Source organism: Ustilago hordei (assembly GCF_900519145.1).
Source record: "Ustilago hordei strain Uho2 genome assembly, contig: UHO2_contig_01, whole genome shotgun sequence".
NCBI lineage: Eukaryota > Fungi > Basidiomycota > Ustilaginomycetes > Ustilaginales > Ustilaginaceae > Ustilago > Ustilago hordei.
In genome coordinates this window covers 1,749,329-1,764,980 of record NW_024545270.1, presented here as the reverse complement: position 1 = coordinate 1,764,980, position 15,652 = coordinate 1,749,329, and the positions used below count along the sequence as shown (strand labels likewise).

The 15,652-nt window shown below is 47.4% G+C and overlaps 1 protein-coding gene across 1 annotated transcript; it reads right to left on the bottom strand.

The window, feature by feature from the left end:
- Positions 1-8,584: 8,584 nt before the first annotated feature.
- UHO2_00473 (uncharacterized protein) lies at positions 8,585-10,422 on the bottom strand (the record flags this gene model as incomplete). The annotated part of the gene is made up of 2 exons (XM_041557093.1): positions 8,585-9,628; positions 9,775-10,422. 2 exons carry the CDS (start codon positions 10,420-10,422, stop codon positions 8,585-8,587), a joined length of 1,692 nt encoding a protein of 563 aa, XP_041413027.1.
- Between the last annotated feature and the right edge of the window lie 5,230 nt (positions 10,423-15,652).

Sequence of the window (15,652 nt, the reverse complement as noted above, 5' to 3'; positions counted from 1 at the left end):
GTTGAGGACCTGCACAACTTTGTATTCCATATCATTTTCAATTTCAACTGGGGGAGGAGGTGGTTGGACCCAATTTGGGATTATGTTGGCAACATAAGGTTCCAAGCAGTTGACATGAAACATCTTATGGATTTTCATGGAAGGAGGAAGCTGGAGGTGGTAGGCATGTGAGGAAACAATGCTGCTGATGGAGAAGGGTCCAAGGCGGCGATAGTCAAGCTTCTTGGTGGGGTGGAGGGAACAGATTGTAAGCAGTTGCACACCAGAGACTAGTTTTGGGTGTTCCCCATTTGGTATAAATGGGATTGATTGAGTAAGGTCTACTTGGTATGTTTCGACTAAACATAACCAGATGTTGCTGCCTGGTAAGTCTCAACTGACTGCCTTGAACACTCCATTCAGAGGTTGCACAGCATGTATGCTGTTCATTGGGGAGTGAGTGATACACCCTCTCCTACAGTATGAGTGTTCATAGTACTGTTGATAATGCTCTTGGATGTTGTCTGGACCATGATATGCTAATTGCCTACAGAGGATGGGAGTTACTGGACCACAGGTGTGAGTCACTGCCTACAATAACTAACTGGACTGCAGGTGTTGAGCAACACTGCCTACAGCAAGGGACTGGACCACAAGTGTTGAAGAACACTGCCTACAGTAAGGGACTGGACCACAAGTGTTGAGAACACTGCCTACAGTGGAGAACTGGACTGCAAGTGTTGAAGAACACTGCCTACAGTTGATGCCTAACAGTGATACAACACACATGTTTAAGGGTCATTGCAAGAGCACTGCTATTGCAATGGTATGTAACAAAGTAGTGAGTAAGTAAGTATGTAAGTAGAGTGGATGAGGATCCACTCATATGCTATGGTGAAACAGGAGTATTTATGCATTTGATTGGTGTCACCTGCAACACCTATCTCATTCCCCCTTGAGGGGCCCTTGTCCCTTGTTTGACACTGTTTCCCCTGCTAGCATTGATCCTGTGGGTGCTGTGCCCCTACTGTCTGTGCAGCATACCAGTTTTGCAACACTGCCCCTTTCGCCTTCATGCTCCCCTTCTGCCTGATGATGTGTGTCGACCCCTTTGACACAACTCCTCCTCATTGTTTAACCAATCTGTTCACTGCTCCCTTCTCTCCTCACCAGCAACCACCTTCCCGTCCTTATCTTGTGAATCCCCTTAGCCACCCATTGGACCTCATGATCAACCACTTGGTCATGCAGTTGCCCCCTGTGCTTGGGCCTGTGTGGCTATATGCATGCACCCCTCAAGTGGTAACTGTTTGTGTGATGCTGAGCTCAGTCCCCCACTCCTGCATATGGTTATCTCCATGTGCTTCTCCTTCTAATGCCTGTATCTTCCTTCCTGAATCCCATGGCACTTGCTCATATTGGCCAACTTGCTGGGGCATGCTGATCCAATTGACTCTTGTGAAATTAACCTGGTAACCAGTGCTCAGTTGATCTCATAAATCAAATGTGCTTCTAGCCTGATTGGCTTCATCAATTCCTGATGACTTGGTGCCAACTGATTCTGCACACCCTTCATATGTTGCTCCATTGATCCTGTGACAGTTACCATGAGTGCCATTAGTCAATTTGGCACACCCTTCTTGCACTGACCCACTGGCCCTGTGACACAGATGTTATCAGTGGACAGCCAAACCCTGTTGCCAGGCTGGAACTGAGGGGAGGGGAGTTGATGTCAATTGAATTGCACAGCCAACTGACAGTTGGCTTTGTCCAGTTCCCCATGAACATACCCATGGAGCTGCTTGAGTTGATCTGTGTACAAACAGGCTGCAGGGAGAGGAGTTGAAGAGGTGGGATTGACATTGTCAAAATTGAAGTGAGGATGGTACCTGTAGTTGGCAAAGAACAGGGTGAGTTGAGTTGATGCATGCTTGGCATTGTTGTAAGAGAACTTGGCTAATGGGAGGAGGTTGCTCCAATCAGTCTGTAGGTGATTGGAATAACTGTGAAGATACTGTTCAAGGACCTGGTTAACATGCTTGGTCTGCCCATCTGACTGAGGGTGGTATGCAGAGAAGAAGTGGTTTTCAATGCCAAGGAGAGTGGAGAGGGAGCACCAAAAGTGAGAGGTGAACTCAGAGCCTCTGTCTGACATGATTGAAGTGGGGAGACCATGCTTCGAGTACACATGGTGCAGAAAGAGGGTGGCCAGTGTCAGCAGTCACATGCCTGAAACCTGAGATCTGTAGTAGTGTCGATACTATTACCGATCCTGTCGAGTTATGCAACAACACTAGTGGTATTGCGATTCTCGGTGAAATATGCAATAGAGCCATCTCTATCACTTTTCTTGCTCGAATCTGTAGTTGTAGTAATGCTATTGCAGATTTCGACTAACTGCTGTGGACACTCCATCCAGAGGTAGCTTGGCATGATCAATATCAATATGTGAGTGTGGTAACACCAAGGTCTGGTGTGAGTATCTTGTTGGTGATGTGATTGTTGGTGTTGACACAAGTGTCCAGTGTGTTGACTATCACTTGAGGTGATCCCCAGACTGCAGTGGACTACTGCCTTTGGTTCTATCTTAATCTGGACCACTGGTTTGCTAGGAACCACCTTTGGATGTCAGTGAGCAGTGATACAACACATGTGCTACAATGAGAAGCAACCTATTGATTACTACTTGCTGGCTGAAACTAATGTATACTTTGTCATGGGCCTGGATGCTCAAGAAGCAGGAGGGTCACTGGTTCATATGGAAGGAGCACAGGTATCGAAGATCTAGTCGATACCAGTAGAGAGCATGGTCGTAGTGCAGTCTCCATGGAGACCATGGACTCCTATGGACTCACATGCAAAGGAGAACCGAGCCACATGCGAGGAGGGCCAGGCACAGCCACAAGGAGGACCAAGCTCAAGGAGCAGGCACAGCCACGAAGAGGACCAAGCTCAGATGGTTACCACTCAGGGGCTCGAGAGACAAGAGTCATAGGACACTGGCAAGCAGGTCCTGAGGAAGAGGAGCAGTGTCGAGGGAGTTGACACCAGGTCATGAGGAGGAGGAGCAGTGTCGAGGGAGTCGACACCAGGTCATGAGGAGGAGGAGCAGTGTCAAAGGAGTCGACACCACTCAAGAGGCACAGGGGCCCCAAGCAGGAGAGGCCCCTGAGCAGTACTCGATGAAGAAGGTACTCTCTGGAGAGAGAGCAGGAGCAGCATCGCTGGTGATGCTGTGAAGAGGTATATAACCATGCTTTCTCATCATCATAGGTCGAGTGGATCCTCATCCACTCTACTCACCATAACTAGTTATCACTTCAGCATAAGTATATATTAGTTTCAGTCAGCATAGCAGCAATCTATCAAGGTTGCTCCTCATCGTAGTGTGTGTGTTGTATCACCACTACCTGATGTCCAAAGGCGCCCATAGCAGGTTAGCGGTCCAGATCAAGATAGAACCAAAGGCAGTAGTCCACTGTGGTCCAGGGATCACTTCAAGCATCAAGTCAACACACTGGACACTCATGTTGACACCACCAACCTTATCACCAACACCATCAACCTCATTATCATCAACACCCACCAACCTTATCACCAATGTCATCAATCTCATCATCATCAACACTCACACCAGACCTTGGTGTCATCATAACATTGATATTGATCATGCCGAGCTACCCCTGAACGGAGTGTCCACAGAGGTCAGCCGAAACCTACGATAGTATATACAACGAATGCCACCTGCTGTCACTGTGCAACTTGATAGTCACCGATACTGAGACAATAGCTGTTGCACAGTTTGATAGTCACTGAGTATCTCGACAGACCGACCTGGGTTTCAGGCGCGAGACCCCTGACATACTTATGCTTGAAGTGATAACTAGTTTATGGTGTGTAGAGTGGATGAGGATCCACTCAACCACTTATGGTGAGAAGGTATGGTTATATACCTCTTCACAGCATTGCCAGTGACACTGCTCCAGCTCTCTCTCCAGAGAGTACCCTCTTCACTGAGTACTGTACAGGGGTCCCTGATGAAATGCCTCCTCCTCATCGAGCCCTGCTTGCCTGTCACTCCTGTCTGTCCTTCTTGAGCTGTGTGCCAACTCCTTTGACACTGCTCCTCCTCCTCATGACCTGCTTGCTGGTGTCCTTGGCACAGCTCTTCTTCCTTCAACTGGCAACAGTTCCCTTGACTCTTATATTGTGAACCCCTGAGTGGTAACCATCTGTATGCTCCTTGAGCTTGGTCCCCATCTTGGCAGTGCTTGATCCTCCTTGCATGTGAGCTTGGTCCTCCTCACATGTGAATCATTGTATGAACATCCTTATCACTGATCTCTGCAGAATCTGCCATATGATCATGCTTACTACTGATCTTGGCAGGATCTGTGATATCATCCTTGTTTGTACCAATTGCACTGAGATCTGTTATAGAGCCAATTCTTCTGCAGATCTTGGCAAATTCTGCTGCAACTCCTACAATCTGCCTGATCCCCTGATTCCTGCACTCCCTTCATATGAACTAATGGGTCTTCCTGCTGCCTGTGCATTCAGGCCCATGACAGCCAGGTCCAGAGCATTGAATGTGAGGGTAGTTGGAACAAAGGTCACCATCTTCATAAGGTGGTCAACCATGACAAGGATGGCAGTGAAGCCCAATGACAGGGGGAGTTGTTTGATGAGGTCCATGGAGATGGACAACCATGGATGAGGGGGAATGGGGGGAGGGATTTGAGGTGACTGTAAGGTTTGTGCCAGATGGCTTTGATGCACCAACATGTCTCACAGGAATTGACAAAGGCATTGACAAGTTTGGACATGCCTGGCCAGAAGAAGGACTGGCAAACAAGAGCAAGTGTCTTTTGGCAACTGGGGTGTCCTACTGAAGGCAAGTCATGACAATCTTGGACAATTAAGAGCTGGAGGTCCTCAACATCAGGTATGCATACCAAGTCCCAGTAGGTGAGGAGGTCCATTGAGTTGATCACAAAGCCAGGTGGGGGTGATAATGAGTGGACTTGCTCCAGGAGCAATGAGGTCCATGGGTTGTCAGGAAGGGCATCACGGATCTTGTCTGTAATGTTGGACTGTACTGTGAGGATGCCAGTAGTGGCAAGTCAGAGCTGATGAGGTTTGAGGAGGGTCTGGAAGTTGTCAGGGTTGTGCTCTTGTATCAGCAAAGGACCCTTGTCAATGGATCACATGTCGGGATGATGAGTGAGGGCATTGGGAAGACCAGCCTGCACACCAGGTTGGTACTGGATGACAAAGTCGAAGTCAGCAAGGAGTTCTGACCAGTGAGCTTGCCTATGGTTGAGTTGCTTGGTAGTAGTGAAGTACTTGAGACTGCAATGATCAGTGAGAACTTGCACTGGGAACTTGGTGTCACAGGAGCTGGTCAGCTGAAATGGAGTCTGCGCCATCAGCTGAAATGGAGTCTGCGCCATCAGCTGAAATGGAGTCTGCGCCATCTGCACAGATGGAGAGGTTAAATCGGCTGAGGGCCAGTGTAAGAGCCTGGCTCAGCAGATCCCAGGGAGATCCAGTAGATGACCATAGCTCACTGGACATTGGGGACTACTGGTGGCAGGAACAGATGGGAGGGTTGTTGAGCAGTGCCACCCTGTTGGGCATGTGGGAGGTCAATGTTGTCAATCGATGATGATCAGACACTTGATGAATTGCTAGGGAACAATCACTCTGGAAGTGTAGTCGGCTTGGTGGCTCAGAAAGGTGCTGAAGTCAGCATTACCAAGCAAGGCCTGGGCGATGTCACACACAGGTTGTGTGATAGCACTAGATTGCGATTTTGGTACAGTTTTGTATATATACTATCTTTCCATGCTACTGGATGAGTGGAGACTCATCCACTCTACAAAACCCTTCACCGTTATCATAACTGTACATTATACTACATGAACAGCAACATTCTTTATATGTTGCACATCACAATATCATCTATTGTGATCAGTACAAGTCTGAGTCTTCGTTGTCAAACAAAGAGTACTGTAGACGACATCATCGACACCTACATTGACACTGTAGCACCTCAACTACAGGTGGAACCTCCACTGCAGGCCTGGAACCTCTACCAGTCCCTATAACCTAACTGCTGCCAGCAACATCAACCAAGCACTAGCTCCATCACTAACAGTGCTATGTTGACGTCTCAACACTCATGCCGGCATTGCACTACACCATTGCTAGGAGCTGAACTTGCCACATTACCTCTGTACAGAGTGCTGACAGCAGTTAGTCGACATCCATTCCCCAGGCCTCGGGTATCATGGGTAACCATTCAGGAGAGCCTCCTCACCGGTTCTCTGAGAGGTACACTCAGTCTACCCTTCCTATCGGAACTTGCTGAGTTCCGCTGAGATGGCCCATTCCACAGGGAGTCAGGTGTTAGGCACATGACCGCTGACACTTGGCACCCTTGAGGTACTGCCACCAGTGTTTGAAGGTGGCAACAATGGTGAACATCTCTTTATCAAAGATGGGGTAATTGAGTTGTGCCAGGTCGAGCTTCTTTGAGAAGAATGCAATGGGGTGTCAAGTGCCATGATGAAATGACTGGGAGAGGATGGCAGTGACTGCAAAGTCCAATGCATCGGTTTTGACAATGATTGGCTGGGTGGGATCGAAGTGGTGCAGGATGGTGTAAGTGGTTGCATGCCTGAAACCAGATTGGGTGTTTCTGATTGGTTTCAGTGAGATCGATTGAGTAAGATCTACTCAGTATGTTTCAACTGAAAGTAACCAGACAGTTGTGTTCTGGTAGGTTTCAGCTGACCACCTTGAACACTCCATTCAGAGGTTATGCAGCACATCCATTACTCCCTGGGGTGAGAGTGTTACACTCTCCTATACAGCACAAGTGTTTGCAGTACTGTCACTTGATACTCTTTGACATTGCCTGGACTGCAATAAGCCTATCACCTACAGATGATGGGAGTTACTGGACTGCAGGTGTTTAGACACTGCCTACAATAACTGACTGGACCACAGGTGCTGAGCAACACCACCTACAGTGATGAACTGGACTGCAGGTGTTGAGAGAACACTGCCTACAGTTTGACATCTGACAGTGATACAACACACACATTCAAGATGTCATTGCAAAGGCTTCTTGCTATTGCAATGATATGTAACTAAGTAAGAGTATGTAAAGTAAAGAGTAGAGTGGATGAGGATCCACTTGTTTGCTATGGTGAAGTAGTAGTAGTATTTATGTGTTTTAGAGGTGCCACCTGTGGCACTGCTCCTACTCCTCTGGAGGAGTGTTTCCATCCTCCTCATACCCCTCCTTTCCTTGGGCTGTGTGTTGATTCTTCTTGACACTGCCCATCCTCCTCATGGTACCAATGCCAACCCTCTTGGTCTGACTCCCTCTCCTCTCAATCCAAGGTCATTCCTTGCCCCTATCTGATGGCCCTCTCTGACTGTGTGACCATCCTTATTGTCTTGTTCCTGTCCATGCAGTCTACCTTGTGACCAACCCTTATGCAATCAAGAGCACATCCCCCTATGTGGTAACCTGCTGCTTGCTCCTGAGCTTGGTCCTCTTCTTGGCTAAACTTGGACCCCCTTTAGCACATGAGACCCTTCCTTGTGCCCTATCCTACCTTTGATGATGGTGGCCTTCCCTACCAAGTCTCCCATTGCCTTCTTGTATCCTGTTGGTCCATTCCATACTGATGGGGCTTTGTGCAACATGTTTTGGTGAAATCAACCTGATGAGTGTGTTGCACTCAATTTCAGCAAAACTGATCAGAAACCCTCAATGTGGTTGATTTCCCTGAAATCAACCAGAAACCTGTGTTACAGTTGATGTCACATTTCATGCACCTTTTTTGGTGCACCACATCTTCATCTTCATCTCAGATCTTCGTGCACAGACCCGATCTTCTGTGCAGGTCCTGTGACAGATGGTGTCAGAGTTGAAGGAAGAGCAAAGCTGTTCAAAGGCTTGCTGGGCATCACTGCTCCAAGTGAAGGGAGTGCTCTGAGCCTCTTTATGCAATAACTGTGTAAGAGGGTATGCAGTTTTGGAATACTGAGGAATGAACTTCCTATAAAAGTTGCAGAAGCCAAGGAACACCTGTATGTTGTGCACCAATTTGGGGACAGGCCAGTTGGTAATGACTTTGGTTTTACGAGGGTCCATGGAGACACCTTGATCCATGACAACAAACCCAAGGAACTTGGTTTGTGCAGTGGAAAACTGGCACTTATTGGCCTTTGTGTACAGGCCCACTTGGTGAAGGCATGCCAGCACAGCAGAGACATGTCCCTGGTGCTGTTCAAGGGTAGAGGAATATATCAACAGGTTGTCAAGGTAGATGATGAGGGACCTGTCTAGCATATCCTTGAATGTGTCATTCATCAGATGTTGAAAGGAGGCAGGAACATTGGTGAGGCCGAAAGGCATGATGTTGTACTGGAATAGGCCATAACAAGTATGGAAGGTGGTCTTCCATTCATTGCACTTGGCAATGCAAAGGAGGTTATATGCACCTTGCAGATCCATATGGGTGAAGAACTGGGCTTTGCGGAGGCAGTCCAGTAGTTCATCAATGAGGGGGAGTGGGTAGCAGTTTCAAATCATGATCTGGTTGAGCCCATGATAGTCAACACAAAGGCAGGGGGAACCATCCTTCTTTTTAACAAAGAGGATGGGTGAGGCAGCTGGCAAGTCTGATGGAGATATGAATCCTTTGGCAAGGTTCTCTTCCAGGTACTCCAAGAGAGTCTTGAGCTCATGTTCTGAGAGGCTATAGATGGGTCTGAAGGGTGGAGATTTACCTTCCTCCAGTGGAATTTGATGATCATATGTGCAATGAAGCAGTAGTTTGTTGGCTTCAGTTTTGCTGAAGATGTCGAGATACTGGTGGTATTCTGGGGGGATGATATTGGAAAGGCCAGTATCATAAGTGAGAGCCATTGTGGCAACAGAGGATGTTGTAGTGGTGGTGAGAAAGTGCTGTGGCTGACTATCAGAAGGGTGGAGCATACCTGAGGTGATACAGTGAGATTGGTGAGACTTGTGGGAGGCCGTGGCATCGATAACACCGATATCGAGTGATGCAGATGGTGCCAACTGCGAAGGAGGTGGGGTAGGGCTCTGTGTGGTGATACCACCGGTTTGCCAATCTATCTTGGGATTGACTCTTTTGAGCCACAGCAGCCCCAAGATAATGGGGCAAGGACCAAGATTGGTGACTTGGAAGGTGATGTCAGAGGAGAAGAGCTCTGCGACAAGGCAGGGAAGTTGCACTTCCTTGCTGATGGTGACTTGGGTTTTGCCTTCTGCGAGCCAGAGGGTCTCAGTGAGTGGCTTCAAGGTCAGGGGCAAGGAATGGAGAGTGGCAAAGTGTAAGTCTATGAAGTTGGTGGTGGCACCAGAGTCAATCATGACATCATGTGCTGGCAAAGAGGGATGTGACAGGAAGCAAAGGGATGTAGACAGGTATTGATTGTTGGGAGGTTGTGCATCTACAGGAGTAAGTGCTGTCAGTTGGTGCTTAGCAATTTGGGCTTGTGGTGCTAAGGCAGCTGTTTTTGACAAGCCCATTAATTTTTTAACTTGATAACAGGACAGTCCATGATGATGTGCTCTGAAGGAGTGCAGTAGATGCACAAGCTGTTTGCTTGACAACACTTGTATTCATCTGGGTCAAGCTTTCCAGCAGTGGTAAGAGGAATGCAAGGGGCAGATTGGACGATTGTTGGAGCAATGGGAGGGTTGGAGACTGCCATGAGTGTGGTGTTTGCTAACCAGGTGCTCACCCTCTTTTTCTCATAGATCTGCTCAGCAATATGGTTGTCGATCTTGAGGGATCTCTGGATGAGGGCTTCTAGCTCAGTTGGTTTGCCAGAGCATCTGAGGTTGTCCTTGACATTCTCCTTGAGTCCTTGATAGAAGAACCAAGTCATTGTGTCTTCACCCCAATTAAGGGTCATTTGCAGCCAATGGAAGTGGGTGAGGTAGTTTGCTACCAATGTGGTCTGGGATAGAACCTTGATCTCCCACTTGGCAGTGGCAATACAACCTGGGTCCCCAAAGATGATGCATAGTTGGTTGACAAATAAGGAGTAGTTGGAGAGCCAGGCAGGAGGGTTGATGGCGCTAAGGTGAGGGTAGAACCACTGGTGAGCAACTCTGCACAAGAGTGTGGACAACCAGAGGATCTGGTCGGAGTTGTTGATGAAGCATCCATGGTTGAGCCATAGAAACACTTCAACCTGGGCTAAGAATGGCTCCAGGTGACCTTGCTCGCCATCAAAGGCCTCTGGTTCTTTGGAACAGAACCCTTGTTGGGCTGAGGTGTTGCCAATGGGTGATTCCTGAGCATTGTGAGCATTGAGAGCAGCGAGTAACGATTGAACTTGAGCCTCCAGGGATTCAATATGCTTGGAGTGGTTAGGAGGGGGCATAGTGTCGGTGGCGGCGCCTTATGAGGAGGAAGGGACGTCTGGATGACGAACGAAGAGAGAGGTGTGTCTTGATCGAGTGTCAAGAGGGGAGGAGGTAGGGAGATGGAAGTGATTGCGGAGAGAAAGGCAATAAAGGCAATGAGCGAGAGTGAAAGCCTGGATGGATGGGAAAACGCTGAGACCAGATGATGAGAGAGGTGATGTTGTCGAAGGCTGGTAGGGAAGGAAAAGAGATACTATCATGAACCGGCTCAGCAGTTGGCAAGGACAAGGGCGAGATGGCAAGGCAGAGGAGACTACCAGACTTCGGAAGGAGGATAGATGATCTGTAGATTGAGACAATGATTTACAATCTCTTTTCCTTAAGGGAAAAGAGGAGAAGGAAGGAGCTAACTATGTGATCAAAAGTACAAGACTCAAGGTGACAAGTCTAAGACTCTTTTTGTAGGGAAATGCCAAATCCATGTTAGATCTATGATAATTATGAGAGGGGTCATGACCGAGTTGTGACAAACACAGGGAGTGCGTCAGGCTTTGATCGCAGTGGCTTTACATATGCGAAGCTAGAGGCATCGTCTACTACTACCAGCAGGCAGGTAAACACAGTCTTTGTTCAGAAATGTGTTGCTAAGTCGACATGTATGAGTTCCATTGGAGACTCAGCATGTTCAGTGGTGCTTCATCCCATCTGAGCCTTTGTCATTTTGCTTGCCATGCAGTCTTGCCATTCATGTGGTCTGATCCTAAAGTTGTACACTCTTTCAATCATATGGCTCTTGTTGCAGCCTGGGTGGCCACATCGCTCATGGATGAAATTGCTAGTAAATTTTTGTGGGTTAGGTGGTTTGTCAAGGTCAAGTCATTCTGGTAGATTGTTCATTTCGTCATTGATGTTTGTGATAAGGGCTTCACTGTTCATCTGGCATATTTCCCAATGCCTCATGTTGAGATTAGCATATCCAATTGTTTCATGGCCATCAGGCCATTTGAGACATGCAATATCTGAATTAAATGTCACATGTACACCATCATTTGTCAAAGCTTGTACTGACATTAGATTCACACTAGCATCTGGAACATAAAATACATTGTTTAGATATACTTTGTGTCCATCATTGTCAATAATGGCTTGACCTTTAGCTTTGATTCTTATTAACATCCTGCCAGCAGTCTTCACAAAACCAGTGCCTGGGATGGGGGAAATAAGAATTGCATTATCATTTGTGATGTGATCTGTTGCACCTGAGTCAATGATCCATGCATAGGACTGTTGATCTATAGATGCTCAGTATGCTGAAGCGACAGTGCACCAAATGTCCTAGGCGGGCATCTCATTGTTGGTCAGATTGGTGGTGGTAGTGTTGTTAATTGTGTGGAGCTTGTTGTTTGGGTTCTTCGGGCAAAATTGGCTGATATGATTTTCACCTTGGCAGTAATAATATTTCCTTTGTCCATCCAGGCCTGGTTTTCCCATGCTATAGGTGTCCTGATTTGTGAACTTACTGCTGACTGCAAAAGCTTGAGTGGCCTTTCCACTGTCAATCCTATGATTTGGCTTTGTGACCATATCATCCTGTTTCTTGAAGAGGGCTGCACAGATCATGTTGTAGTTGGTTCCATGGCCATTATCATGGAGATTCATGATACAGTTGTTATATGCTGTCATGAACTTTGCTTGATCAATGAGTGTCTTGATCTTGAGTACTTGCATTAGGTTGAATCCCATGGTTTCAGCCTTGGCCCATTGCTCATCTAGGTTGGCAGAGAATTTGCAAATGTCTGCATTAAACATGTGAATCCTACTGGCTTTGTAGAGGAGGGTCAATTCTGCAATGTGTTCCATCTTGGTGAGGTCTCACTTGAGTCAAGCATATAACTCATGAATCCTCCAGGATTTGGCATTTGTGGGTTGCATGAACAGGTAGTTCATGTTATCCTGGCCAATGAGCTTGGCATTGCTTTGGATGATTGTGCAAAGTTTTGCATCCAGTCTCCAGTTGTATTTCCTATCACCTGGTTTGGTGGTGCTGTCAAGTTGCTTGAGGGTCAGGGACCATGAGGCCATTATGTCCTGGAAACAAGGGTTCCAGGCATACCAGTTCTTTGTGGTTAGCTTGGGGGTATCCTTTAGTGCATTGTTGAGTTGTGTCACTTCATGGAGGTGTCAGGGGTCTCGCGCCTGAAACCTGATATCTGTAGTAGAAACTCGTCTATTACAGATCCTATCAAGATCTGTGGTAAACAGTGACCTATTATTATTCTTGTCAAGATATGTCATAGAAGGCCTCTATGACCTTTCTCATTTGAATGTGTGATAGATTGATTGCTATTGCAGGTTTCAACTAACTGCTGTGGACACTCTGTCCAGAGGTAGCTTGGCACAATCAATAAGATGAATGTATTACAATGACACCAAGGTCAGGTGTGAATGTTGTTGTTGTTGGTGCTGGCATGAGTGTCCAGTGTGTCAACTGAGTGCTTGAGGTGATCACCGGACCACAGTGGACAACTGCCTTCAGTTCTATGATCAAGCAAGCCGGACCACAGTGTGAACCACCTTCAGTGTCAATCTATATCTGGACTGCAGTTAATACCGCCTTTGGATGATGTAAGTGAGCAGTGATACAACACACACGCTACAATGGAAGCAATCTTATGTGATTGCAACTTGCTGATGGAAACTACTAAGTATACTTATGTGAAGCTATAACTAGTAAGGTATGGTGTAGAGTGGATGGGGTTCCACTCAACTGTTATGATGAGCAGCATGGTCATATATATAGGCATGTCCCCCCAGTGTCACCTGCGACACTGCTACTGCTCCAGGAGGTCCTCTTGACACTGTCCTTCCTCCTCATGTTCCTCCTGGCCATCATGGCTATTCTGTGAAGTCACTCTTTGGTGCTGCTCCTCATCCTCCCTGTGGATGGGAACTGCTTCATCCTGGATAGGGGCCACTCCCACTTCATCTGAGTGGCAACTCACCCCCCTACTTCATCTCTCCCATCCTCCTGCTCTGAGTTCATCATTGATCCAGCCCCCTGCTTCATCAGGGTGACAGACCCCATGCTCCCACCATGTCATCCTGCTGAGGTGTCTGTGCAATCGGCACCCACATGGGATCCATTGTACAATCACAATACTACAGATCCTGGTGGAATTTGTGATACAATCCTTGTTTGTGCCAATCTGGGTGAGATCTGTCATAGAGCCTTCTCTACTACAGATCTCGATGAACTCTGTTGTAAAACCCTCAATTTGCCCGATCCTCGATTCCTGTGCTCCTCCTCATGAGGCTTCCGCTTCTCATAAGGCTTCTGCTTCTGCGCTTCTAGTCCTATGACAGGAGCAAGCCATGGCGCTTGGAGGGTAACTTGTACAAGGAGGTCTTGGCTCATTTGCACAGGGTGGATTGTGTAACAATGTTCTGAAGGGTGTTGATGTTCATTTTGTTGATGTCATTAAGGTCAAGCAGAGGTTCATTTGGTTTGCTGTTGTTGCTATTGGAATTGTCAGATGAAACAGTATCATGTTCAGCAATTCTTTGATGATCTACAGGTGCCGGGATCGTTTTGGCCTGGTCATCGGAGGAGTCCTCGAGTGAGGGGTCATTGGCGGTATGCGGTGTCATGGGACAGGATGCGCAGGAAGTAAGAAGATCCGAAGGCATATGAAGAGGAGTGCAGAAATCACATGATTGGGCTAAGTGAGAGCTTAAGGCAGAGTTCACTGAGATTGGTAGTAGAAATGGCTCTATGGCAGAACTCATCAGGATCAGTAGGAATGAGGTCATTACTACAGAGCTCAGTGGGAATGGTAATACCATGCTCATATGACAGACCTCACGAGAATTGGTTTTAGAGGCACCTCCATTGCCAATATGGCAAGAGGAGGATACTGAACAAGGGAGAGGACACCACTGAATGAAGTAGGGGCCTTGCACAACAATGAAGTCAGTGCCAGCAGGTGGGTGCCAATGACAGGAGGGTGATGAAAGGGTGTGAGTCACCACTCAGATGAAGTGGGACTGGCCCCTGACAGAGATGAGGCAGCAAGAGGTCCATCCATCCACAGGAGACAAGGCAAGTGGTGCCAATGAGTGGCATCACAAGGTGGATGGGGAGGATAGGAGGGACAAGGAGGAGGAGTAGTGTCATGGGCAACACTGCAAGAAAGGTATATAACCATGTTCCCCATCATAGTAAGTGAGTGGATCACCATCCACTCTACACCATACATTACTAGCTATAACTTGACATAGATATACTTATTATTCAGTCAGCAAAGAGTTGCAATCACAGGTAGAATGCTTCCATTGTAGCATGTGTGTTGTATCACCACTCACTGACATCTGAAGGTGGTTCTTAGTAACCAGTTGTCCAGATAACAATTAGAACCAAAGGCAGTCATCCACTGTGGTCCAGGGATCACTTCAAGCAATCAGTTGACACACTGGACACTCATGTCAGCATCAACAACATCATTCACACCAGACCTTAGTGTCTTCACAATACAATCATTGTTATTGATCATGCCAAGCTACCTCTGGATGGAGTGTCCACAGCAGTCAGTCAAAACCTGCAATAGCAAACACACTACTACATCTTCAAGTGGGAAAAGTCATAGAGTCCTTTCTATGACATATCTTGACAAGAATAATAATACACTGCACTCTACTACATATCTTGATGGTACCTGTAATAGATGCAGTTCTATTACAGATATCAGGTTTCAGGCGCATGACCTCTGACACTTCCCTGACCCTGATGCTGACTCATGGCCCAGATGGCATGACAAGCACAACGACATCCATGTCATTCTGACCAAGACGATGCTCATCATCATGTCCGTGATGCTGTGGGCTCAATGGATCAAAGGGATCGAAAAAGCGTGCCCCACATCATATGAACATTGACAAACTCAAGGCGCACGGTCACGAGTGGTACCTCAGGCATGCAGGTCAGGCTTCATACGTGCTCGCGTCCATATCTAGACTACTAATTCAAAGGGTCTCGTCACTAAGGATCGATGGAGCACACTGGATCAAGAGGGGGTGCTGGAGATTGTGATCCAGTGCGACGCCAAAGGATGACGCGGGGCCGACCGTTCTGATTGGAGATCAGGCAGAGCCGATCTGGTTAGATGACCGAACTGACCAGAGATCGAGCCGAGCTGATCTCACAAGAGATCAGGTGCAACAAAGTCCTGCTCGTTGTCATGGTAGATCATT